Below are 27,908 nucleotides of genomic sequence, written 5' to 3'. Positions count from 1 at the left end.
TCATTGAACTGCTTTTAAAATAGACACAGCTGGGTGTTTGTGTTGAAAAATTTCTTGTGTTTTTGCTAATACTGAAATAAGCATGATTTTGTATACCAAACATTTTCAGATCATTAAAATTTGTAATCTGTGCTGGTTTTAAACACAAAGAAAAGAAACAGAATCATTTCGATGTAAAATTTGCTGATATTATATTAACTCAATCAGGTCTGTACAAATTGTGCATTGTGTCTCCTAAAATCTGTTTGATCAATTTAATACACAAAGTGCCAAACGTGGGTATTGTTTGTTAACATTGGACATTTTATTCAAATCTGAGCTCAGCAGTGAACTGGAGGAGTGTTCCTTGAATATACCACCAGCTCTGACTGATGAATTTTTAATGTTTTGAGGTGCTTCTTAGGTTAAAGCTAAGTGTGTATTGTTTTGTTACCCTGTGGAAGAAATTAGCAGGCAAAGTAAGTTTTCTCTTTTTTTTCCCTTCTGTTTACTTTCAAGGAGCAAAAACTGGGTTTGTATAGTGAGAGCTGCAATATTCTGATTTTTGTATGTCAAGGCTTACAGTGGCCTGAAAATTGTTTTGCATGCAAATTAAGTGTGTGCTGTGTTATTTTAAGGTTGCATGAATTCAAGTCTCTCAAAGGAGAATGATTTATAGTAAAATATAGCGCATAGTTTGATATAATATTAAAACTAGTTTCCTGATGCAAAGGTTATTTGCAATTCCCGAAAAGGCAAGTTTGAATCCCTTTAAATAATTTTACTTGTTCTTTATGATGAGATTGGGATGTATATCAGAATGCACACACATATGTATATCAGGCTTGCTAAACAAAACATGTACTGTTTACTCAGAGGCTTATATTTGTATCAGCAATGGTTTCTTTTTAGATCTGCTGCTAGTTGAAGCAGAGCGGGAAGGAGTCCCTGGACAAAGTATTGTGAAGTTGAAAGTCTCTGGATGAGGCTTTGTATATCCTACCAACCAATTTGGGTGCAAATTGGATTTGAAGTCCTGCCCACGTCCACCATGGGCCTCTTCCCTCAGCACATAAAGCCCTGTTTTCAGCCTCCTCCATCACTGATTACCTTCAGAAGACAGAGGGCAGGCAGCCAGTGGTCTCAGACCGGAAACAAATCCCCCCACCAGTATAAATTTCCCTCCTAATCAATTTAACCTCACACTAAATTTTCAAATGTGTAGTCTTAGAGAAGTAATGAATATAAGAGCATATCAGAGTAAATGTGATCTGTTCGTTTACATAGTGGTGAACTTGTAGGCCTCAGCTCTCATCCACTACCCTCCCACTTCTAAAAGAGGACAAGAATTGTAGAGTGAGCAATTCCAGCGGAAGAGTTGCTAAGGAAATGTAGATTATTCCTTCTTAATTTTTAAATTAATCTCCAAGCCTAAACAGGGTCATTAGAGCGGGGAGCAGTTTATTTTTGTTCAGTCTCTGAAGGTGGAAGTTACACTGTCTTCCTTACTGACTTTTTTTTTTTTTTTTTTTTTTTTTTTTGCTTTGGGCCTTCTTTACTTTCTAGTAACAAGGGTGGGCCATATTTATCTACCTCCACCTTTCCCTTGGGATCAGGGACAAACTCTGGCTAAAGTTCTTTTCTTACAAATGCACAGGACGGTTTGTGACCTCTTGACACGTGGGAGTCAGCAGATCCGGTGCTGAGACATCCAGGTATTTCCAGTGATTCTGTAACAAATGAAGTCTGCCCTCCCTAGAGCCAACTTGTCTATAATCTCTTCCTAACAGCAGGTAATGGTGCTAACATTTAGTGATTAGAAGTTACTCTTTAGCGTGTTGTATCCTTGTTCTGTGGGTTTTGGTTACAGGTTATACGATTAGGTTTGCGAGAACAGTAGTGAACTAAACTTCTCAGTAAGAGGTCTTCACACCAGGGAAGTGTTACTTTTCCTCAGCAGCCCTGCCTAGTCACTCATTAGGGAGCTGCAGGTTGTCAGAGGCTGCTCTCAGCAGGCTCATGCACGAACCCCTAACGTCATCGAGGGCGCGCATATGTGCATGGAGTGGGTACACACACACACACACACACACACACACACACATACACACACACACACAGCTCTAAAACTAAATTAAGAAGACGATGATTAAGACAAGCGTCTACTAGGCCTGTCATTTCAGCATCCTTCCATCATAACATTGTGGCACTGGCAATTTTGCTTGAGAACCTTGAGGAAAAAAAAAAAAAACTAAGGGAGAGCCTCATATTTGAGAGTTGAAATGTTTAACTTCTATAAGCTAAGGAACCACTTCAGAAGCTAGACAGTTAAAAGGAGGAGGAAGAAGAGGAGGGAAGTGGTCTTCATGGAAACTCATTGATTTCTCTGGGCACATCTCTTTGACATGGCCATGCATTCCATGTGTACCAAAGCTAGATCCACTGGCACCCCAAAACCCCTGGTATCAACACCCCAAGAGAAACAACATAATGGCATCACCCTGGAGCAAAGAACCCTTGAGTTGCTCTGAGCAAGGTCTCCGTAGAATACTCTGAATGTCTGGGAAGACTAGAAAGGTCTGCTGCCCTTTTATGTGTTTTGTTACTTGCTAGCAGCTCTGGGACTATTGAGAGTTTAAGAAATTGAGTCCCTGGTAAGAAGCTTCAGTTGCAGATCAGATCCAATTGGGAGAAACTGTCTCACACGCCAGCTAGGCAAGCCAGTCCTGAAAGGCAGTGTCTATATTTTCAGCTAGTTGCCCAAGGAATCAATGCAGTCTACTTTCTCAAGAAGACATGGAATGTTGAACAGAGAAGAGAGTGGAAGTGTGGTCCCAGAATCAAAAATGGAAGACAAGGGTTGACTTCTTAGTTCACCCCACCCCATCCCAGTCTTTCTGAAAAGGAAGGAAAGAGACTTACAAAATCCAGCATGTATGACTATGCTGTCTTTTCTGGTTTGTTCATCAGTGCATCTTGAAAGGAAAAGAAAGAAAATTATTTCATAAACACCACACACACACACACACACACACACACACACACACGCACACACACACACACAGTGAAACAAAAGCTTGCAGGCTGAAAAAACACAGAACTCCTATGACACAGAGGTCCTAACTATGCTTATTATGTCATTACTAGTTTTAGTTTTTTTCTGAGAATCAGGGAGATGTTCAGTAGGAGCCTGAATTACCTTTGAGAAAAAGTATAGACTTCGCTGAGAGCACAAACATCACATCTCCTATGCTCTGAAGCAACTTTCCAGAAGATCCCAAAAACTCCAATTGTGAGAGAAAACTGGAAGAACAAAAAGTGTGACTCAGTTGCAACTATTAGATGGTCAGTTCAGAAGCAGTCACCTCTTAAGAGGTAAATGCATGCGGAATTCATAGGGTAGTATGTGAGATAAATAAATATAATGACTCCTGCTCACTGAAAGTCTGTAGAGGAATAAGGACAGGGAAAACTATATGCTTGAGGGTACTCCGAGAGCCTCAGCCCCAAAGCCTCCCTTAGTCCAGGAGAGAAAGCAAGCTGTGTACTAATAAAATGTCTGCTTCCTCAACAAAAAATAACCTCTGCAAACAAAACAAAACAAACAAAACCAAACTAGTGAAAATCCAACCAAACAAACACAAAACTACCAGAACAAACTCACGTGTGCAACTCATACCCACCTGCCTAGTACCCACCTCTCTAGTACTGGTTCTTCTAGGTCCTCCCCCACGCCCCACCCCACCACCAACCCAAAGCAGAACCTGTGGCACCAGTGTTTGCCAAAGGTCCTGACTGCCCACCCTCTTGGGGCAGCAATGGTTGTGGGGCTGTGGTTCCTGACGACTGAGCTTCTCCGCTGCGGACTGACTTGCTAGTCTGCTTGCCTCTGCTCTCCTCTCCTCCCAGCGCACTCACCCTGAGCTCCTTTGTAGTCCACGCCTGCCAAGTGCAATCCAGCGGGAGAGAGAGGCCTTGCCTTTAGGTTTCATCTCCAGATCCCTCCTCCCCTTCTGAAAAGGCAACTTTCAGCTTAGATGTCAGGTTTTTGCACATCAGACTGGAAGTATGCACAAACAGATCAATATTTTTGGGCTTTATAGGTCATCTGCCATGGTGAACGCGGAGGGGGAGGGCGGGGGGGGGAACAGTTAAAGGTTGTGAGCTTGTATTGACATAGTACACAAGTCTGAGCTGAAATGCCAGTGCGTGGTGCTGAAGTTAATTCGAATATTCAATAACAACTAAGGAGTATTGAACCCAGTGGGGGAGAGCAGTTACACACCACTTCTCTTCGGATCTTCCCAAGAAGCTACACAGAGGAGACACCCGACAGAGCAAGCTAGAAACGGCAGGGCACAGGAGCAAGCTACTACGGTCACCGAATGAAAACTAAAACAACTCAATTCCTTTTCAGAATTGATAACAAAGGTGGTGGGATATTTTTTATATTAAACAATTCCTACTGGATTGATTTTGCCAAATTCGGTGTCTCCCTTCTGGCTTAGTGCTAAGAGAGGAGAGAGAAAGCAATATCGGGATAATAGCTCAGCAGCGCAAATGTGGCTCTGAGTGTGTGGGCTACAAACCTTCAAGCCAAGAGGCTCGCTCTCTCTTTCGCTCTCTCTTTCGCGCCCTCTTTCTGTCTTTCTTTTTGTCCCTCTACCTCCTCTCTCGCCTGGCTCTCATCCTCTGTCTCTTTCTCCCTCCCTTCCTTTCCCTTTCGTCCTTCTCTCCCTCTCATTCTCTTCGTCTAGAACGTGAATTTGTTAGATAAGAAAGAGATAAGAAGGAAGAGAAAATGGAAACTCAGAAGAAGCCCCCCACCCCAGTTTGCCGAGTGCAGCGGCACGCATGGTGTGGTTGGCTGATCTTAGCTGCATGCTCTCTGAGCGCAGAGTCTAGAGAGGCTCATTTTGGTGCTTTCTCAGTTTAAGGCTTCCAGGATCCCTGTAGGGCCAGGCGCTCCACCGTTTGGGCTTAGAATAAACACCTCCCCCCCAAAAAAAAGGTCCCCAATTAAGCTGAGTATATGCTAACCATCTCGCATCAAAAAACTGGGCCTGGAGGTTTGCATAGAGGGAGTTCTAGGTCCAGACCACCAAATAACCCATGAGGGGGAGAATCCGGATATTGAGTAGGTCTGGAATTGTACACAAAACATTATTTTCTAATTAATTAAAGTAATTCTCTTTCTCTATTTATATTCATATACATGCTATTGATTACATGCCCCTATTTGCTTGAAAAAGTGCTCAGAGTATCTTTAGAGCACACTGCTCTTTCTTTGTCCCCTTGAACATTTACAGCTGATCTTGCGGCTGGTTGAGATCAATTAGCACTGGATTTTGCCCCGGGATTGCTCCCCAGGGCGGACAAATGGAGCCAACTGGTCTCCAGAGACTTTATTTGCCCCTGTGTATCCGCCAGGACTCTGTAGGCAGTTCAAAATCTCAAGCCTTAGTTTCACTTGATTTTGTTGTTGTTATTGATAAATATTGGGTCATACACAAGCCACTTATCAGAGCCTTTGGCTCCATCTCGCAGCGGCAGCTCCTAGCAGGGTGTTTGAGTCCTGTCCTACAAGCTGAAAAAATTTCCTGGGAAGAGAACTGCACTTTCTTTGCTCTTTCAGTTTCAGAGATGTCTCTATAAGATCATAGCCTGTCCTTCTGCTGTCAGGTTTGTTACTTAATTTGTTCCAATATGTGGACACCGAGTAGATGACTGTGTTCCACCCATTTAAAAATGGTGATGATTGAGAGGGAGTGTTGGTAAGTTGATGCTAGTGCTGTAAGTATACCCGAAGCTTCCCCCAAAGCTCAAATAGTCATTGTAATTGTGGGGAGGTGGAGGATGACTAGATAGGTAGGACACTAGAGGGTTGTGTAATTGGAGTGTTGTATACAGTTTATCTTTCAGCTGTGCTGTGTGTATTTCTCCCCCTTGATACATACTGCATATGAACAGAATCCATGATCGGCTTGCCTTGGCATGTTTGAAGCCCCAGACACCTAACAGTATCATTACAGGAAAGAGACAAAGCCCCAAAGAGTCCATCCAGGCAGGGAGGTGACTGCCTTTGGGGAGAATGGGAGTTTCCTTGGCATTGAACTTGTCAGGGAAGCACAGCCACTGCTGGACTCCCCTGAGTTCAGGTCTTTCCTTGCTGAAGTAGAGGTGTGTGTGTGTGTGTGTGTGTGTGTGTGTGTGTGTGTGTGTGTGTGTGCGCGCGCGCGCGCGCGCGCGCGCGCGTGTAACCAACTGATTTCCGACATTTCAAAGAGATTCATTCTATTTCTCAGCGTTACGGAAATGTACGTTGCTGGAGAAGCAGTAAAAACAAGCATAGAACTGCAATTTTCAAGAAAATAGGATCTCCAAATATAAAAATAAAAAAGTAGCAGATAAGATGTATAATTCAATCAAATTACACAAAATTGCTTGAGAATCCAGAACAGTAGCGATCCATTATGCCTCTGTTTTATTAGTGACAAGTACAATTACTCTAAAATAAAGAACACTGGTGAATATATAATTGGCTGTAATCATGTTAGTGTTTGAATAAAAATGACGGGAACATTTAACACTTTGACAACAAAATGTTCAGAAATAACTTATTTATTCAAACAGTTTTTTATTTTCCACCCAGCGAAGGAGAAACACAGTTTGCTTAGGAAAATCAATGACTTTTCCATGCAATAAATAAATACCCCAAAGGGGAAAAACAGCCCCACACCTCTATATTATTACTACTATTATTTTTAACCACCAAGAAGCTTAATCCTATTTGAAGTCAACACTTCAGATAGCGGTTGTTTGGTACTAAAGTCCGCCACCTAGAGGAACAGCTGTATAATTCAATGCCAACCCCTTTACCCCCGCGGTGACCCGGAGAATCAGTTAATATTCTTTGCAAATTGCAGTCCAAACTAACTCCCTCACTCCACCCCCACATATCCCCTTCCGCCCTGAAACATCGTCACAATATTTTCTTAGTAATTGTTATGCGCAATTGACAAAAACACCGACTTTCTCCGTTAGTGCAGATCTCCCGGGAAAGTGCCTGGGAGTGCGTCGGGGAAGCGGTCCCGGGCTAGGAAGGTACAGGAGAGACAATTCACTTTCACCTGGGGTTCATTAGAGCAGTCTGATTTCTGGTCCCTTAAAGGAGCAGCTAAAGAGAGAATCACCGTATTCCGGCTTTCTCTGGTTTTGCATAGAGAAAGCAATCAGGTCCGCAGTCCTACTCTTCCCGCAACACCCTGCTCCGCCAGCAAACAAAATCTGGTCCCCTGCTTTTTACCGAATTAGTCCAGTAAGTTTTATCGACCCAGCTAGGCTACTGGGAATACACATAATGCAGATTTTCGTTTGGTTGTGTCCCTCGGAGCCAGACCCACGCAAGAGGCAAATCTAGATATTTGCACAGTCCTGGAGTGTCAAGAATTGCCTGCAGTTTGCAGAAGAATTTGGGGCTCGACTCAGCAGGACCTTTCGCCTTTAAGTCTGGTTGGATCTCCTGGATCTTGGGGGTGGGGAGAGCCACACTTCTTCTCACGCACTTTAATTTAAGCTTTGGGCAGGGATACTCCAACTGGGGGTGGTGGCGGCTAGAAGAAGAATTTCCGAACGTGCGCTGCATTTCCTTTAGAGGACATTGCTGCCCACCGCCGCCTTTATGGTGATCCAGGCCAGACATTGAGCCTTCCCCATCTCACTCCAAAGTTTTATTTTATCTGCCCGAAGTTGCCTAGAAAAGTGTTTAAGCTAGCAGGATGAGAAAGGAGCAGGATAATTGAATTCATTAAAAAAAAAAAAGTGTGGCAAACACCGGAACTTCAGCTGAGTTTTATCTCTTCTGTGCCCCCCGGCTCCTGCTTTCCTCCTCTTACTATTCTTTCTTAGGTTTCTCACCTTTCATTCCCCTTTCCTCCTACTCTCTCTTTTCTAGCCTATATCTTTCAACATTTCTTCAAGAATAAGATGAAGAAACCGAATGGAGGTGATGAAGAGAAAGGCCCTTTCCCCCCATTCTTTCTCCCTCCTAGTCTCAGATGCTCCACGCGGGATACCTCTGGGAGGCTATTCTTCCTCTTCTTCTGGCTCAATAGCAGCTCAATTGGGAACCAGGAAACTATTTTCATGGTTTATGTATAAATTATTTTAAGGTAGTTAAATATATATTTTAACAATCACAAAATCTAAGTTAATGTGACCCGTGGTTTGAGAGTTCTAAACCCACTTTACTCCACAGCCCCAAGAACTCAAGGTCTCAGGGTTTTGTTTTGTGTTTTTTTTTTTTTTTTTGGTTTATGCAAAACTAGCTCTTCCACTCTCCTCTCCCAGGTCTATCATCCCTCCTCTGCATTATATTAACAGCGTGCTAGCCTTCCTCTACGTGTGTAGGCTGCTAATGCGAACCACTTAATTCGACAGAAGTGCTCATCTGTGGAGATTTTCCCAAGGCTAGTTGCAATGTTGGCTTTTTTTTCTTTTCTTTTCTTTTCAGGGCATGATCACCACTCCCCCTTCTCTTCTTTTCTTAAGAAGGATTCTGGAAAGGGGGTACAAAAACTCTTAGTGAGTATGTGAATCTTTCTCTTCTTTCTGCTGCTTCTCAGTTATCCTGGAGTAAACTGGACGTTTTGGTTCTCTCTAGAAAGCAGGAGTATCCAAAGTCTAGCTCTTGGTTGCCTCTAACAGTAAACCAGACTTCATCTTTTCTCCAGTCCCACATTTCCTTTCTCCTCATTGAAGTTTGTCCTGGGAAATCAGGTTGGTCCTCACTGAATCTCTAGAGTGTTCTTCACTCCAGTCTCTAAAGAGAAATGCCACAAGAAATTGCCATAGATGTGCTCTATGCTTTGCATGGTCTCATGTGTAGGGTATATTTCTCTACTTGGAAGAACTTTTAGGGACTATTTTTGGGGGCTTGTAGGTATCCCTTTACAAGAAGGATACAAACCCGAGAGAGGTCACCTTATTAAACTTTCTTTCATATAATTCTGCCCCAAAAGTCATAAGTCTACATGATTCATGCATCCAGTTTCCAAGGAGATCATCAGCAAAAAGCCAAGTAAAATTAGATGTGTAATAAATGTTATACAGTGGGTTTAGGGATGGTTTGTGATTCACAGATGAAATGTTCCTGCCACTTAAAACTTGGTGACATGCAGAGTCAAGAACTTTTCCATTCTGGCTTTACCATTCTTTCTCTTGGGAACTTATGTCACCTTTGGAGTGCTTTTTTTTTTTTCAACAAAAAATTCCTGTAGTTGTTAATATACAAGGTGCCAGGTATCTTCTGCTTGTACAAACTCCCAAAAAATGACACCCCAAATCTCTCACAAACCACATTTAAAAAAAAAGGGTGGAAATGAAATCTCATTCAAATAGCAGCAGTGCCATCTAGTGACCATGAGACTGAATAGTACTGATGAAAGTGAGCGTTGGCTATTTTTAAGATTTCTGAGGCACAGTGGGCTTTTCTAATACAGTTTGATTGTCTTACAAAGAGAACTCTGTAATATCAAAATTTATAGCATGAACACATAAACTAAACTATGTATAAATTAAACTATGTTTTCTATGTCAGTTTTTCATCCAAGGTAGTTTTGTGGTATTAAATTAATTTTACAAATTATCAGCAAGAATTGATAACGAGAGTTATAAACATATAAATAATTAAAATGGAAACAAGCAGACACTTTGACATTTCTTCTGAGGCACTGGGTACTCATTTGAGACTACTCTCTAGTTTGTATCAGGAACTAACGATTTTCTATCGTTTTTTAAATAACCACATCTGTGCTTTCTCTATGTTACCATTGCTCAAAATGTTTTGAAATTCAATGTAACAGAATTCGTATGCTTGGACAGACTCCATTTTTTCTTTTTGTAGAGAAGATTATAAATGGACTCTGTGGGCACAGGTGCAGTCTTAGCAATGGCAGACTAGAGAGTCCAAGAATTTTCAGAATAACAACTTTAGCATTTGCTTGGCATTTAGCACTTTGGACTGAGGTAGTAGAAGAATTCATCTCATTCCTGTGACTTTGTATGCTGGCCATATGTGTGGGTGTGGTTTGTGCATGTACTTGCTGAAGTGTGTTTTTAATTTCCCATCAGCAAAACAGCTGAGGGCCCTTGGAATACAAGGACCCAGGTTTTAGGGTTACAAGTTTTGTTGATCACGTTTTACTTTTACTAATACTTCTCTTGATTTCCCAGTGCATTGTGGCCACAAGCTGGCACATGAACCAAGCTGACAGTCAGAAATATGAAAACTGGAACACTTGGCAGTATCTGGTTGAACTTGAGCTAGTCCCAATGCTTTTCCTTACCTTCATTTCTTTATACCCAAAAATGAAAAGGATGAACCTTTTTACTATTTCATGGAGCTCAGAAGATCTATGAATCTGTAAACCAAGAATTCTCCTTGCAAGATACTCTTCTGGAGAAAGCACTGTTACTTGCAACCCCTCTTTCCCTGAGACAGGAACTGATTCAGTATCAGTTCTGAATTGATATAACAGACGGTTTACCAGTGATAAGCCTGTCTTTTCCTTTTGATATTTATCATAATCTCCTCTTATCTATTTTGTTTTTGTTTTTAATAGAAAAAACCCCAGCAAAACCAGAAAAATAACCTTCTACTTTTTCAATCAGCGTTTCACTAACTCATTGGCATGCACTCCACTCTATCTTCCTGTCCATCCAGAAAAATCATGTGAGAATGTGATTAGACTGAACATACATCCATAAAGCTGAGGCAGGTGTATTTGAGGTCTTCTGATGTGTTCCCATATCCTCATTGTAATTATAAATTAATATGAATTGTTTAGGTACCAGAGCCAAAGTAGTCTGACTACAAATAGCCTACATGTCTACTGGTCCCTGTGGCACTTTGAATAAATTCCTTCAGGAGCTGACAGCAAAGGTTTTCCAGCTTTCATCCAACAAGAAATGTTATTGCACAGATTTAACAAGGAGAATACTGTTTATAGAAGGCACACATCACTCAGAATGTACATATGCTCAGTCTCACGAAGGCTGTAAACACACACACACACACACACACACACACACACACACACACACACACACACACACACACACACAGAATACCATTGCCACCTGCCCAGAGTTTATAGAAGGTACACGGTTCATTTTGAGGAACAGTTGGAGTCTTTCAAAGGTTTCTTTCTCAGGTGCCATTCTGTTCCTCCAATGTTTCTGTCCCTTTAGCCCTTGGAATGACAACTAAGATGCCTTATGTCCTTGTGCTTGTGCAGTGTGAGGGTCTCTTAGCCCTGTATCCTGGGACAGGAAGGGTTTCAGACTTAAGGAATATTTATGTAGACGTTGCTGGTTGAAGATCCCTAATCTGAAAAACCTTAAATCTCAAATGCTCCCATATCCAAAACCTTTAAAATGGCATCTAGACATTGGATTTATGAGCATTTCAGATTTAGAATTTTTGGTTCAGAAATGTTGAGACTGTATAAGATTAATAAGGCATGTTTTCTCCTGTGAATTTTCTAAGAAAACTGACCACGGGGTTGAACATCTTACATAAGGCCATTCAGCTTGCAAGGCAGAGAAAAGGACACCATATCCTGGCCTTGGAGTCAATAACTATTGCCTGCACTTACCTGTCTTAGGCTTGGAGTCAGTACTTCAGGAAGTAGAAGTATTTCACAGTACAAAGTACTTTCTGATGTGCCCCACACTAGGATTCTACCACATATACTTTAAAGTGTTGAGATTCCTTGCAATGTGATAGACTGACTTTGTGCTATGGTTTTCCCTCTTTATTCATTTTTTAAAATTTTTCGAGATTATAATATAATCACGTCATTTCCCCCTTCCTTCTTTCCACACTCACTAACTTTGATTTCTTTCCTTTTCACTGTTGTTGTGTGTATTCCTAATACATAGATACAACCAGCACAGTTTGTATATATTAATGACAATGTTATTTCCAAAGGAAACATCACTGTTGCAGAAAGATTGTCTACTCAACATCTTTGGTAGTCATCCTGGGAGGCAAAACTTTGGACATGAATAGAATCTAAGATGCCATTCAAATCAGCAGTTCTGGAGAGAGATGACTGAGTCAATTCATTGTGGGAACTAAACTGAATAGAGTCCAGAACATCCTCAGTTTCCTGGCATTGTGTCTTGTCTTTCTCTGTAGATATTTAGTGTCCTTTATTAATGTATTTGGTTACTCTGTTCTTGCTGGCATAACTGTAGACTTGCTTTATTTTTTTATACAAATTCAGATCTTACAAAAACTCCATCTTTAGTTTCATGCGATGGCAGAATTTCAATAGCTTAGATTAATTTTCTCCCAAATGGCTTTCTGCTGCCCTCAACTGGTAGTTAGACATCAGTGCAGTACATCTCTCCATTTATGCTAACCCCCAACATTGTTTGACTCCAAAGGAGATGTAGAAAGATTATTAACCACATTACAGATGATTTTATTGCAGGGAAAAAGATGGAACCAAGACTTTTAAGGGTGTCCATCTATTATTCTCTATTTCCTCATTTCCTACATGTTTCCTTGTGATACATGAAGTATTTGGCCTTTTCTTCTTTCAAGTTTGTGTGCCAGAGTATTTGGAAGGACTGCTTAATTATCAAATTAAGATGCATTTCAGCTGGTGTAATACCTAGCAGATATTTCTGTAATTACTCATAAGTGATGTTAAGTATTTTATCTCTAATGTTATAAAGAGACAGAGAATTATATAAGGACCATAAATAGTAAGTGTTCTCTTTGTTTTGACAAATTTATATTGGGCATATGCTGTATGTCAGACAGTGTTATCAGTACTGAGAATATAGTATTGGTTACAGGACACAGAAAACCCATATGCTTTCATTTCTTCATTTTCAGTTTTTTTAAGCATTACATGGGGCATAGCATACTACATAATATACCACATAATCTTCTAGAAGAAACAGGTGATCATTAGTAAAAAAAAAAAAACTATCATCCTCTGTGAAAATGATGTCTTAAAATATATTCTCCAAGTCCATGGACAGATAGTAAGCACTGAATCCAGAGATGTATCTCTCTCTTCCCATCAAGTCCAATGATATTGTCAGCCCTACTCTGTATTTCAATTACTGAACTAATCGATAGATATATGCAGGGGCTATTCTTGGAATGAACAAGCATGTACCCATGATACAAAGTCTGGAGAGAATATTTTCTAATAGATTTATTTATTTATTTTATGTATGAGTACACTATTGCTGTCTTCAGACACACCAGAAGAGGGCCCAGGATCCCATTACAGATGGTTGTGATCCACCATATGGTTGCTGGGAATTGAACTCAGGACCTGGAAGAATAATTAATGCTCTTAACCGCTGAGCCATCTCTCCAGACCTCTGGAGAGAATCTTTAACTCCATCTAGGTAGGGTTACATAAAATAAACCCTACAGGAATGCAAACATGTATTGTCACTATGGAAATGGATGTGACAATTCTTCAGAAAGATGGGATGTATACCAAAATACAGCTTACCACTCTGGGTCATATACCCAAAGGACCCGTCATCCTACCACAGGGATACTTACTCTCCAAGTTCATTGCTGTTGAATTTATAATAACCAGGAACTGGAAATAACCTATAGGTCCTATAATGAAGTTTTACTGTGCCAGTTCATGAAATTTGCAGGAAAATGAATGGAAATAGAAAAGTTCATCCCAAGTTAGGTAACACAGAAAGACAAATATGAAACATATTTGCTTGTAAGCGCACGTTAGACATTAAGTAAATGATAACAAAGCTACAACCCGCAGAGGCAAACAAACTAGGAATAGGGGAAGGAACTGGTAACAGAGTACACGTGGATCTCCCTGGGAGAGGGAAATAGAACAGATTTTATGGGCGAACAGTGGGTGGGGCAATCTTGAATGTGTTACTTGATGTGGCAATTTCCAGCCTGAAAGTGGATGGCACTGTTGCAGTGGGGTTGGAGCCTGAAGAGTAGGGAAGAGAGCTGATAAGAAGGTTCACCTTTTCTCCCTGTTTTTTTGACTGTGGATATAATGTAATTGTTTCAAATTCTTGATGTCCTGATTTCCCCAGGATCACCAACTATAACCTGGAATTGGGAAGGAAAACAGATTTCTCGCATAGGTTGTTTTTATCGGTTTATTTTTTATCAAGGCAACAGAAGCAACACTACGAAGGTGATGTAGTTGTCTTTCAGCAGGTGGACATGACATATCTTTCTACGCAATATGAGTCTAAGTATCAGGTAAACTTTTCATATGACATGGCCTAGGAATTTGTCAGTAAAAAACTTTATTATTATTTTTAATTTACTTTTATAGGTAGTTTGGTTACATGTATGTCTATGCACCACCTGTGTACATACTTAGTGCCTGGAGAGGCCAGAGGAGGGTTCCTGATACACTTGCACTGGAATAACAGAAGATTGTCAGCCACTATGTAGCTGATAGGAATCAAACTCAGGTACTGTGGAAGAACAGTCAGTGTTTTTAACCTCTGGGCATCTCTCTAGCTTTAGAAATATATATTCTTGCTGACAAGCCAGTTAAAATAGCTTTCATTTTGTTGACTTCAGATTTCGGTTATTTATTTACTTATTTTATAAAAGAAGTATATATACAGCTTATGAGTTCAGGAAGTTATACTTCATGATAGCAACTCTTACAACTGATAAACACCTTTAGCCAACCAGCTGGATACAAAATTAACTCAAAGAAATCAGTAGCCCTCCTTTATACAAACAATAAACAGGCTGAGAACATAATTAGGGACACAGCACCCTTTACAATACCCATAAATAGTATAAAATATCTTGGTATAACTCCAACCAAGGAAGTGGAAGATCTGTACCTGAAGAAAGAAATTGAAGAAGATATTGTAAGACGGAAACATCTCCATGCTCATGAATCAGTAGGATTAACATATAAAAATGATCACCTAAATAAAAGCAACCTACAGATTTAATACAATTCCCATCAAAATTACAACACAATTTTTTACAGTTGTTGAAAAAGCAATTCCCCACTTCATATGGAAAAACAAAAGCAAAACAAAACTGTAGAGATCTGCGACGTGCGGTGCCTCAAACATGGCGCTGGTTTCCGGTTTCCGCCTTCCATCCTCCCAAGGGAGAGCGCCCCTTGCAGTAAACAAGTCCTTATTTGGCTATGTCTGCCTGGCCTGCTAGCTTCCACATAGTGACAGCCTATCTACATGACACACTAGGACTGGCCAGTCCTAGCTATTTAAGTGTGGTGCAGGTCGTTCCCCGGGGAGAGAGAGACAGAAGAGATAGAGGTCAGAAGATTGTATCAAGGTTCCTGAGTAAAACTTCTTGAAGAAGATCTCCTGTGGTCATGTCTTCCTTGCTGGTCGAGGTTGGGCGCGGCACAAAACAAAACAAAACAAAACAAAACAAAAACAACAAAACAGTATAACTTAAACAGTCCTGAAAGATTACAAACTTCGGGGTTGGGGATTTAGCTCAGTGGTAGAGTGCCTAGCAAGCGCAAGGCCCTGGGTTCGGTCCCCAGCTCAAAAAAAAAAAAAAAAAAAAGAGAGAGAAAAAAAGATTAAAAACTTCATGAGGAATAACAATCCCTGATCTTAAGCTGTATTACACAGTAATAGTAATGAAAATTTCATGGTATTGGTATAGAAAGAGACAGGTTTATCATTGGAATAGAATTGAAGATCCTGAAATAAACTTAGACTCCTAAGAATGCTTGAGTTTTGACAAAGAAGCCAAAACTATACAATGGAAAAAACAAAGTATTTTCAACAAATGTTGCTGATCTCACTGCATGTAGAAGAATGCAAATAGATCTATATTTGACATCCTGCACAAAACTCAAGTCCAAGTGAATCAAAGACCTCAACATAAAACTGGATATGCTAAATCTAGTTCAACAGAAATTGGGGAATAGCCTTGAACACATTGGTACAGGAAACAGCTTCCTAAATAGAACTCCAGTGGCTTCAGGATCTAAGATCAACAGTTAATAAATGAAACCTCATAAAACTGAAAAGCTTCAGTACGGCAAAGGACACAGACATTAGGACAAAACAGCAGCCTACAGATTGGGAAAAGACCTTCGACAACCCTACATCTGACAGAGGACTAGTATCCAAAATATATAAGGAACCTAAGAACTTAGACACCAGAGAATCAAACAATCCAAGGATAAATTGGGTACAGAGCTAAACAAAGTGTTCTGAACAGAATAATCTCTAATGGCCAAGAAGCACTTAAAGAAATGTCCAACATCCTTAGTCATCAGGGAAATGCAAATCAAAATAATCTTGGATTCCTTCTCACATGCATCAGCATTGCTAAGATCAAAATCTCAAGTGACAGCACATGCTGGTAAGGATGTGGAGAAAGAGGAACACCTCTCTCCATTGCTGGTGGAATTGTAAACTTGTACAATCACTCTGGAAACTAATCTGGTGTTTTTTCACAAAAGTAGAAATAGTTCTACCTGAAGACCCAGCTTTATTGCTCTTAGTCATATACCCAAAAGATGATCTACCATACCACAAGGAGATGTGTTTCACTATGTTTACAGTAGCTTTATTTATAATAGCCAGAAACTGGAAACAACCCAGATGTCCTTCACTCAAAGAATTGATACAGAAAATGTGGTTTATTACATAATAGAGTTCTATTTAGCTATTAAAACAAGGATATCATGAATTTTGCAGGCAAATAGATTGAACTAGAGAATATCGTCCTTAGTAAGCTATCCCAGACTCAAAAGGGCATGCACAGTATATACTCATTTATACATGGATGTTAGCTATAAACTACAGGATACCCATGTATAAAGTACACTTCACAGGCCTAAAGAAGTTAAACAATATGAAAGACCCAAGCAAGGATGCTTGATTCTCACTTAGAAGGAGAAATAAAATTTCTTTAGAAGACACATAGAGGGAGACAATTGGGTGTGAGAGTGGATGGGGAGGGAAACTGGAAGGTCAAGAACAGGTGTGATGAAAGATAGAAGAGAGGGCCAGGAGAATGAATGGAAATCTGCAGCTGGCAGGGGTGGGGTTCCCAGAGACCTTGAATGGGGAAGTATTCTGTAAGTCAATGTGAGTCTGAGAGGAATGGCAGTGTGGATATGTAACCGAAAGGGGCCATTTCCTGTAGCCAGGCAGTCCAAAAGTAAAACCAAAAACTAGCAGGGCAAACTCTTTTAAGCTCTGCATACCCATATCTAATATGCCAAAGCACTCTAAATGTCCAACTCCTTTCAGCATTGTTGACTGTAACACACGTCCTTTTTCTTGGGCTGATTCTACTCCCTGTTAGCAACTTTCCTTAGCAGGTACCCATGACTGGCATTTCCAACACTTGGGGTCTCCAAGGCAATTCATGCTCTTTACAGCTGCATCCAATGGCATCTCTTGGTCTTCATGCAGGGACACCCAAGGCATGTGCCCAACCTCAGAGGCTTTCTGTAGTCATGCAGGATGCCCTTTCCTTGTATCTTTCACTATAAAGCTAAAACCATGTGGTCAAATGTGCCACGTTCTGTTGTTTGATGAGGATTGTACATGGACTCCTTGTTCAAGTACATTTTTTTTCTTCCTTCCTTCCCTCCCTCCCTCCCTCTCTATTTCTTTCTTTTATTGTTTAAAGAAACATTGTTATTTAAACGTTGTTTAAAGACACTCCAGCACACTCCAGCACCTGGACTGGCATGGAGTCAAAGCTTCAGGAACAGTTGGGTGACCCCAGGGAGCCTCACATGGTGAAGAGGATGAGGAAGGTGACCATCAGACAGAAAAGTCTCATGACCTCAGATAGGGCAAAACCCAGAATGGGATAGGAGGAGAGCTGCTGCTTGAGAGACAGGTTCCTGGCATAGCCAATAATCAAGTTACCAAACACTGTGCCAATGGCAGCCCCTGATCCAGCCACACCAACTGTGGCAGCCCCTGCATCAATAAACTTGGCTGCTGTGTCGCTGATAAAACTGGTCTGAAATTCTTGTCTGGCCACCTGGAGATGTAGGCTGCTGCAGAAAGACGTCTTAGATGGGGCCTCTGGTCTACTCAAGAGGGAGGCAGACACAGGTCTGATTAGACCCCTGGTACAGGAGCGGATCGTAACTGGAGAAATGAGCAGTGCCTTGGTCTGCATATTTCAATCTTGCAGCTTTAGCCCTTGGTCTAAGTACCCAGCCTCAAATAGATTTCAACAGCTTTTTGTTTTCAATGGTTTCCTTCATTGCCTAAGCTTGCCTGTCGTGGAACATTCTCTGTAGACCAGGCTGGCCTTGAACTCAGAGATCCTCCAGCCTCTGCCTTCCCAGTGCTGGGAATAAAATTGTGTGACACCATGACCAGCTCTAAGCTTTTCTTCAACTTCTTTTTACGTTTCTTAAATTCCTTTTCATAAATTGGGAGCTTACCAGGGTGTGATCTTGCTGTGCGGTCACCACTCCCTTTATTTCACTTAGCATAAGACATCTAGTTTAACACTTCCCGATGCTCCTTTTCTCTTCCAACTGTAGATTTTGTATTTTTCCTTGCTTACTTTTCTACTTTCCTATAGATCTAGATAAGACCGGCCACTAACAGCTGCAAAGAACAGTCAATTCTAGTTTATTTTGAAATATCCTCTGTCAAAACTGGTAATCTGTAATTCCTCAATTTAGCTTTAGGCAGAACTTTTAGTCAAGGGCAGAGAGCAACCACATTCTTCACCAAAATATCACAAGAATGGTGGATAGGCCATATGTTAGTATTCTCCTCATGTGGATCAAAAATGTTGATAGGAATACCAATAGTTATTAACCTAGACCCCTGGGAGCACCCAGAGACTAAGCCACCAACCAAAGAACGTACAGTGGCTGACCCTAGGCCCCAAACCCTGTAGATGCTGTATGCCCCAGGGATGGAGAATGGGGAAAGGGAGTATCTTCTCAGAGGCCAAGGGGAGGAGAAGCTGAGGGGAGGAGGGATGGAAAAGAAGAGGTAGGGGGTGAAGAAGTCTGGGAAGGGGGATCAGGAGGGAAGCAACATTTGGGATATAAATAAATAAAATAATTAAAAAATATACTCTCTTCATCTGAAACCTCTTGAGCCAAGCTCTCACAGTTCAATACTCTCATCACTACTGTCTTCTAAGCTTCTACTTTATGTATTAAATTCTGGTTAAAGCATTTAACTGCTTTTATACTTTAAAGTCCCAAAGTCCATATTCCTCCAAACAAAAGCATGGTCCACTCTATCAATACCCCAGTCCCTGGCACCAGCTTCTGTCTTAGAATTGCTATTGCTGTGAAGAAATAGCAAACCCACAGCCACTTTCATACAGAAAAACATTTAATTGGTATGGCTTACAGTTAAGAAGTTAGTCCGTCATTGTCATGGCGGGAAGCATGGTGGCATGCAGACAGACATGGTGCTAGAGAAGGAGCTAAGAGTTCTACATTTTTTGAAGTTGCTTTGATTTTCTCTCCATTTACTCTGATATTGGCTATGGGCTTGCTGCAAACTGCCCTTATCATGTTTAGACATGTTCTTTGTACACCTAATCTCTCTGGGACTTTTATCATGAAGGGGTGTTCTGCATCATGCAGATCTTCATCTGCATGAAGACCTTGCTGCATCTACAGAAAAGGTCACGTAGGTTTTGTCTTTCAGTTTGTTTATGGGGTGGATTCTATTTATCGACTTACATAGGTTGAGCCATGGCTGCCTCTCTGGGATGAAGCCTACCCGATTACAGTTCATGACCTTTTGTTTGTAAGCACTTTATGGAGAAATTTTGCATCTGTTTTCTTAAGGGAAATTGGTCTGTAACTCTTTCTTTGTTGGGTCTTTTTCTGGTTTTTGTATTGGGGTAACTGTGGCTTCTTAAAAAGAATTGGATAATGTTCTTTTTTTGTATTGATTATTTTGTTTATTTATATTCCAAATGTTGCCTTCCTCCTAGTCCCCCCCCCCCGCAAGAGTTGTTCCCCCTCCTCCCTCCCCTTTACCTCTGAGAGGGTGCTTCCCTGGGGTTTCCCCCTATCCAGGATTAGGTGCATTCTTTTCCACTGAGGCCAGACAAGACAGACCTCTGCTAAGTATGTGTTGGGGTCAAGTCCTTTCTGTTTCTATTTTGTAGAATAATTTTAGTTCTTTGACACTCTGGTAAAATTCTACAAAAAAACCATCTGGCCCTGGGACTCCTTTGGTTGGGAGACTTTTAAGGACTACTTCTATTTCAGTAGGGGTTACAGTTCTGTTTAAATTGCTCATCTTATCATGGTTTAATTTTGGTAAGTGGTACCTATTGAGAAAATTATCCATCTCTTTTATATTTTCCAACTCTTCAGAACACGGAAGTATGTACTTAAAATTCTCTGTTTCCTTGGCATCTGTTGTTATGTCCCCGCTTTCATTTCTGATTCTGTTAATTAGGATATTTCTTCATCTTTTAGTTAATCTGGATAAGGGTTTGCCAACCTTAGTAATTTTTCCAAAGAACCAATAACTGGTTTCATTAATTCTTTGCATTGTTTTTTTGCTTCTGTTTTATTATTTGTTTAAATTATCACATATTCAATATAATATATTAGAATATTGAATAAATATAACATATTTATTCTATTCTATTGATTTCAGGCCTGAGTTTGGTTATTTCTTCCCATCTACTCTTCTGGGGTGTAATTTTTATTTTTCTAGAGTTTCCAGATGTATGCAGTTACTTTGCCATCTTTAGGTCATCAGTTAAGTTGTGAGGATGACAGTTCTGCAGTTGGTTTTCTAAGTGGGCACTTAGTGCTGTATGAACTTGGCCTTAGAACCTCCTTCTTTGTGTCTCAGAAGTTTGGAAATGTAGAGTATTCATTTTCATTCAACTCTAGAAACTTTAATATTTTTCTTATTTGCTTTTTCACAATGTTTTTTCCCTCATTAGTGATATTTTCAGTTTTCATGAGTTTTTAAGGTGTCCGTTGTTTCTGTTTATCGTTATCCAGCTTTAATCCACAGTCTTCAGATAGAATGCAGAGTGTTATTTGGATTTTCTTGTATCTGTTGGGACTTGCTTGGTGTCTAGGTATGTTTTCAGTTTTGGAGAATATTCCATGATGTGTTGAGAAGCATGTATATTTTTTTGTGTTTGAGTGAAATGTTCTTTAAAGGTCTGTTAGGTACACGTGGTTTATAATATCTGTTAGTTTTAGTAACTGTTTAGATTTTGTCTAGATGATCTACCCACTGGTGAGAGTGTGGTATTATATCTCCCAATATCAATGTGCAAGAGGGTCATGTGATCTAAACTGCAGTTATCTGTCTTTCATGAGCTCAGTTACTCTTCTATTTGGTGCATTCATGTAAAAATTGTAATGTTCATTTAATGGAGTTTCCCTTATATGATATAATGTCCTTCCTTACCTCTTCTTATTAGTTTTAGTTTGAAGTCTGCTTTCTTGAATATTAAAATTGTTACAACAACATGCTTCTGAGGTTCATTTACTTGGAATTTCCTTCTCCATCTCTGATAATGAGGCAATATATAGTTTTGATGTCAAGATGTGTCTTTTGGGTGCAGCAGAAGAATGGGTTCCTTTTTTTTTGCATTCATTTTGTTATTATGTCTTCTAACTGGAAAGTTACCAGTAAGATTGTTCATCCATGTCTAGATGCTCTTGTATACTTTATCTGCTGTCTCTTGCTCATTGTCCCTTCATTGATCATCAGTCTCCTTCTCTAGTTTTATTTTTAAGACTTTTCTGGGCAGGGGACCTGGTAGATGGCTCAGCTGCTAAGTGCTCTTTTAGAAGTTCTGAGTTCAATTCCCAGCAAGCCCATGGTGGCTCACAACCATCTGTATTGGAATCTGATGCCCTCTTCTGGTGAGTCTGAAGACAGCTACAGTGTACTCATATACAGAAAATAATTAAATAATTCTTCAAAAAAAAAAAAGTGGGAGGGCCCATAAACTTCCCTCTTCCCTCCCAAAAATAAGACTTTTCTTGGGGGAGAAATACTGACCTTTTGCCACGTATTTTATAGTGTTCTGTTTTTAATTTGATGCGAATATTTTTCTATAGCTAAATACAAAATTAGATATAGTCAGATGTTATGAATACACAAAGGTTAAAATCGAAGTGCTTGAGACATTGTGGTTAACAAGATCAAGCTTTCAGATTCTGCTCTTTGCTTTTGAACCTGTTCTGTTCCTTCCAGCTTGTCAGTATTGCATACATTACCAATCATCAGCACATGAGTGTGTCCTCTTGGTTAAAGGAGGGGTTTTTACACTTCGAACAGATGAGTGATAAAACTGATGCTTAGAATACCAAATGCATGGTAAGCCTGAAGTATTTAGCATTTCAATTGCTTATGATGTTCAAGTGTAGGAGTTTAAAAGATTGTTTTGTTTGGAGACAAAGACTCAATTTTTATATCCCTGACTGGCTTGTAACACACTTATGTGGCTCAGGGTCATCTCAAACTGATGGTGACCTCCTCTTCAGTCTTGTGAGTTCTGGGATTACAAGTACATACCATTGTTGTCCCCTATTCTTCATCTTTAAAACCTATACATCTAGAACTAAGATTAAGTTATCCAGTAACTTTATTACATCTACTCTTATTATTATTATCATTATCATTATTATTGTCCGTGTATCTTTGTGTGGTTTGTGGATCCATGGTGTGCATGGTGTCAGAAGTCAAATTAAGAAAGTCAGTTCTGCACCCTTAATAGAAGGGGAGGGGAGGAGGTTAGGGGGCTGATGGACAGGAAACTGGTAAAGGGAATAACATTTGAAATATAAATAAGAGATACCTGATTTAAAAAGTGGGAAAAATAAAAAAGAAAATGAAATATTTTAAAATTATATATATACAAAAAGTTAGTTCTGTCCTTTCAGCCATTGGACATGAAATCTTGTACCAAACTCGTATCTTCAGGTTTAGCAGGCAACATGTTTATCTGCTGCTGCACTTCTTTTTTCCCTTACATTATTATTATTATTATTATTATTATTATTATTATTATTATTATTATTTTGAAGCAGACTCTATGTCTTCCAAGCTAGTCTCAACTTTTTTGGGTAACCCAGAGTAACCTCACATTCAAAATTCTACTAGCTTAGCCTCCTGTAAACAGAAGATATCTAGTTTTATAAGCTAAATGAATGATTGATTATTCTGGAAGAAATATGAATATTTTATTAATATAGTCAAATTTTGCTTAGTGATTCAACAAATATTTACTAAGCTTCTACTCCAAACTTAGTATTTATTAAGACAGATGATAATTTTTGTTCTTGTGGGGTATACATTCTGTATGAATGGAGACAATAAACAAAATAAATTAGTGTCATGGAAAATCCAATGGAAGTGGATAAAAGGAGGGGAAATTTCAAAGTCATTGTTTATAATTTTTCCTTGTTCTGTTAATGTTACAGTGATGTCAAGAGAAGGGAGTTTATCTGTGTTCTTCTGCAGGTCAATAGGATTGAATTTTGCACACTTCACTTCATGAGCAGGTATGACCAACCTGTGGTCTGTGGATTTCATGTGTCAGACGATTATTATGAATGTAGCCCAACAGAAAATTGTCAGCTTACTTAAGAAATTTTGAGGTCTGGTAAGATTGATCAGAGGGTAAGGTGCTCATTGCCTACCTATGCAAGCCTGTTGGCCTGGATTCATTTCTCAAATCTCACTTTAAGATACGGTAGAAGGAGAATACTAACTCCACAAGTTGTCCTCTGACTTTTGTGTCACTTCTGTACTTGTGCCACAGCACACACACATTATACATATGGATACACAATAACAACTACATATAAAATGTCAAAGAACATTGAATTAAAAAATCCAATGCATCATTCTCAAACATGAGATTTGTACATGGCAACCTCATGTTACAATGTAAAAATGTTAGATACATCTACATGGGCTTCTGTGTCTGGGGCAGGATCATTTATTATAATAACCAAGGTATCTTTTTTGTAGAGGGCCGCAATAACATTCGCCACCACTAGATGGCGCTGGCTTCCACTGCGCCCCACGTGGAAGGCCAGGAAAGCCTCCGCCATTACAAGATGGCACCAGCCTTCGCCGCGCCAGCCGGCCCTCTTTCAGGAAGTTAACTGTGCGCATGTGCAAGAGTGCCGTCGTGCCAGGTCTTTGCCCACTCCGGGGCGTGCCTTATGAGATCATGGGTAAACAACAAATCAGGTGTGGATGGGCCGCACTAGGGGTTTATAAGCGCGCCATGTTGGCGCGGCGGGGCTTCCTCTTCTAAGAGTAAAATACAGTTTGGTCATAGCAAGGATTTCTAATGTCCACGTGCTTCTTGCTGGCGGAAAGTCGCGCGGGACACTTTTTTCATGGACCCAAAGTCAACTGCATATTACTATATCCCATAGTAACATGATTAAAAACAATCAAGGCAAAGAATCACATGGCATGTGTACTTATGGAGAGAAAAGTCATAATGGCTTCTTTTGAATCTTGTTTATCATAGAAAAGCTGGTATTTGAGCAACACATGCAGAAATTTAGAGATTGACCAATGAGTAATGGGCAAGGACAGTCCAGGGAGAATAACTACTTCTTTTTTGCAAAGGCCATGAGAATTAATTATTTTAGCATGTTTAAACAACCCCAAAATTAAGGAGCACTTATTGAATTGCTGAGCAGAATCCTGAAAAGAATAGAAGAGGAAGACAGAGATAGTGGCTGACATCCAGGTAGGTATAAGGCATTCTGCTGCTACTAAGAACAACATTTGTAAATTTAGAAAGTTGTGGAAAATCTAATAGCCTTAATTTTCTCAGTGTGCCATGGAATAAAGTCAGATGTGGCTAAACATGATGGAAGTGCCTGAAATTGAAACAGAAGAATTTGGTGTGGGGTGTCCATGTCGGGGAGCAATGGTCTTGGCATGATAGCATAATATCCAGGCGGCGCTACAAATCAATTTATAAGAACATGACTTCATTGAGATGTAGTTGCGTATTGTTTTGTTTTGTAGGCAAAATTCTGAACTAGCAAGAAATAGAACTATGTGTTACATTGTTGTAGTTCAGCCAACTGCACATGAAGTAAGAGTGGTGAGGAAATTCAGGGTATAAAAAGGAATAATGACATAATTAGCCTTAGCATTTAATATGGTTGGGAAGAAAAAGGTGGAAGAGGGGGAGGAAGAGGGGAAAATGAAGACGTACGTTGTGGGAATATACTCCAGGCACTATAGTGGATTCTCAGAAGTAATTTGATACAAGCCTGCCTTTAAAGTTGGAATTCTGCTTACTCTAAGAATGTTCTGTGTAAATGCTTAGTGAGTGATTCCAATACCTCCTTCTTAAGGGCCACAGGAATTTCAGTACCTGAGCCCATGTTCTTAACCAATTCCAGATGGCTATTATTTTTACCTGTGACTAAGTCAGCAATTTGTAAATTTCCTGGGATTCCCATGTGTTATGTATGGTCTAGCTATAAGACAGCTAATGATTTTTTGTTAATAACTATATTGTGCTGAGTCCACTGTGGTAAGAACTTTGAATAAGTAATTTTTAACATTTGGTACAGACAGAACATTCTTATGATTCCTATCATCTAGAAAAGGGCAAGAAGAAAAAATGCTTTCTAATTTATAGGTGGAATGCTTTTTTACATCAAGATATCCACAAATAGGCAAGAAAAGCCTGTTTGTAGCTCTCATATTACAAATTATTTCACCACAAAACTTTTTTCATCCTTTATCCTACACATGAGAAAATTGAAGCTATGTAACTGAACAATTTGTGCAAGATTGTGTAGCTGTAGATAGCCAGGGAAGGTCTCATATCTAGTTCTAAATCCAGCAGAGAAAGGGGGATGGAGTTTCAGTCTTTCAGATTTAGATGGTGTCTTAGTTAGGGTTTCCATTGCTCTGAAAAGACACCATGATAAAGGCAACTCTTATAAAGGACACTTAACTGGGGCTAGCTTACAGGTTCAGAGGTTCAGTCCATTATAACCATGGAAACATGTAGTGTGCAAGAAGGCAGACATAGCACTAAAGGAGCTAAGAGTTCTGTATCTTGTTCTAAAGATAAACAGGAGAAAACTGACTCCCATGTGTCTAGGAGGAGGGTCTCAAAGCCCAACTCCACAGTCACACACTTCCTCCATAGGCATCCCCAGTACCAGTAGTTGAAGAAGCTGTTATTTATTGAATGTATTTTTTTCTGGCAACTTTGTGATGAGTTAGGTGGATATAGTTATCTGGATTTATTTGTGGGTTTTCCCACTCTGTTAGATTTGTTCATGTGTTCTTTTTGTGTTAGTGCTGTTTTGTTTGCTGTTTTTGTTTTTGTTGCTGTCATCATTGTTTGTTTGTTTCATTGTAACATCTGTAGTAAGGGACAGTAATAGTCTTACCTTTCAGGTTTACTCACTTACTCCTCATCGACTATGAACTCCACAGACCAAAAGGAGTCCTATTCATATGCAAAGGCAAAGAGTCTTTATTCAAGTCCCAACTCATACCCTCCAACCTCACCAGCACAGTGAAAGCTTGGAAGGTCATGAGCTGGTACCAGCCTTGCTTATTTATCATGGTTGCTGTAGCAGGATGAGGGACTTTTCAACTTGGCATCTACATGATTGGTTGACATTTGGCTGGCACAATTCTATTGGCTTGTATGAACAATGGTTGCTAGCTTAATCAATCTACTTTAAGACAGTAGGTATTTTCCCCTTAAGAATTAATTGGTTGTTGCTAGGGGTGGATTGGTCATTTCCTCAGGAGAATTGTGATTGTTGCCAGGCTAGCATGGTTCTTGGAACAAGGTTTTTTTTTTTTTTTTTCAATAGCTTACTTGTTCAGAGTGCAAGTTAATTATAAAATGGTATGGAATCAAAATAGAGTTTGTTATGTTAAGCTGTGTTCTTCATGAACATCTTTCTCTTTTGGAGGACCCATTACTTGTATGTGTCCTTTATGAAAGAAGTCTTTTATACAATACTTTTACTACACCTTTTATTTATATTTAGATATGTTACCACCTACCATTGTGTAATACATGTTAATCAGCTGTACAAGGTTACAGCCTAGGAGAAATAAGCAGTACTGTACAGCTTAGGTGTATAATAGGACACAGCATCTGGATTGATGTAACTATACCTACCACAAGATGAAACAGTTTCATGATGCATGTCTCAGAATACATTCTCATCATTAAATGATGATTCATGACTGTATGCTCTTTTGAAGAGTTCTAAGATATATAACTGTGACTAAGTGAAACAAATGTTCCCAAAAGATATATTGGATGGTTAGGTTCAAACAAATTCTAATGTTTTCCCAAGTGATTCAAATAGATCATTTAAAACCCATTGGCACTGCAGTCCCTCTTCCAAATTCAGCTTTGAATTAGAAGCTTTTATTATCTGTTAGTACTTGCGTAATTCCTTCCTTGGTACTGGCAGAAGGTTCCTGTAGATTTCACTTGAGGGGTCTATACATTCTCTGTTCACTTGTCTTCTGTGAGCCCTTTCTTATGACAGACTTTAGAAATTGATTTTGATACAACTCACCACAAACTTAACTGACTTACAAAAGTTTCTCCTGATTTAGATCTAAGAGTGTATGTTTGTTTCTGTAGCTGAAATGTCGGAGACAAGCATATAATAAAACTACCTGGAATATCAGAAGGCCCCAATATTATGTTCCATTTTATTACTCGACAATTACCTGACGGTGAGCTTCATTTTTTAACATCTTTGTGTATATCTTCTAGTTAAAATTCAGGCTCAGTTGAACATGATGCTAGGCACTTGTGACTCTAGTTAGCATGGAGTCTGTGGTAGAAGGGTCCCTGGAGCTGAAGAATTGGCAGTCAGTCTCAGCAGCATAATGAGAACCTAGCTTAA

At 39.8% G+C, this 27,908-nt stretch overlaps 1 protein-coding gene and 1 long non-coding RNA gene across 9 annotated transcripts in view; one reads left to right on the top strand and one right to left on the bottom strand.

Annotated features, from left to right (window-relative positions):
• Positions 1-27,908, top strand: part of LOC134479380 (uncharacterized) — a 59,988-nt gene that overhangs the window by 1,091 nt on the left and 30,989 nt on the right. For 3 of the 8 annotated variants that reach the window (XR_010052657.1, XR_010052659.1, XR_010052656.1), the window contains exons 2-4: positions 1,637-1,772; positions 23,448-23,528; positions 27,641-27,735. This is a non-coding gene — a long non-coding RNA (uncharacterized LOC134479380). The remainder of the gene's footprint in view (positions 1-1,636; positions 1,773-23,447; positions 23,529-27,640; positions 27,736-27,908) is intronic. The other 5 variants (XR_010052661.1, XR_010052660.1, XR_010052663.1 and 2 more) reach the window with 3 other exon arrangements.
• Positions 17,774-18,172, bottom strand: Atp5mc1l2 (ATP synthase membrane subunit c locus 1 like 2). Its single transcript, XM_039113178.2, has one exon. It carries the CDS (start codon positions 18,170-18,172, stop codon positions 17,774-17,776), a length of 399 nt encoding a protein of 132 aa, XP_038969106.1.

This window comes from Rattus norvegicus, chromosome 6, assembly GCF_036323735.1.
Source record: "Rattus norvegicus strain BN/NHsdMcwi chromosome 6, GRCr8, whole genome shotgun sequence".
In the NCBI taxonomy this organism is placed as follows: Eukaryota; Metazoa; Chordata; class Mammalia; order Rodentia; family Muridae; genus Rattus; species Rattus norvegicus.
The sequence above is the reverse complement of the archived record's forward strand: the minus strand, read 5'-3'. Positions and strand labels throughout refer to the sequence as shown.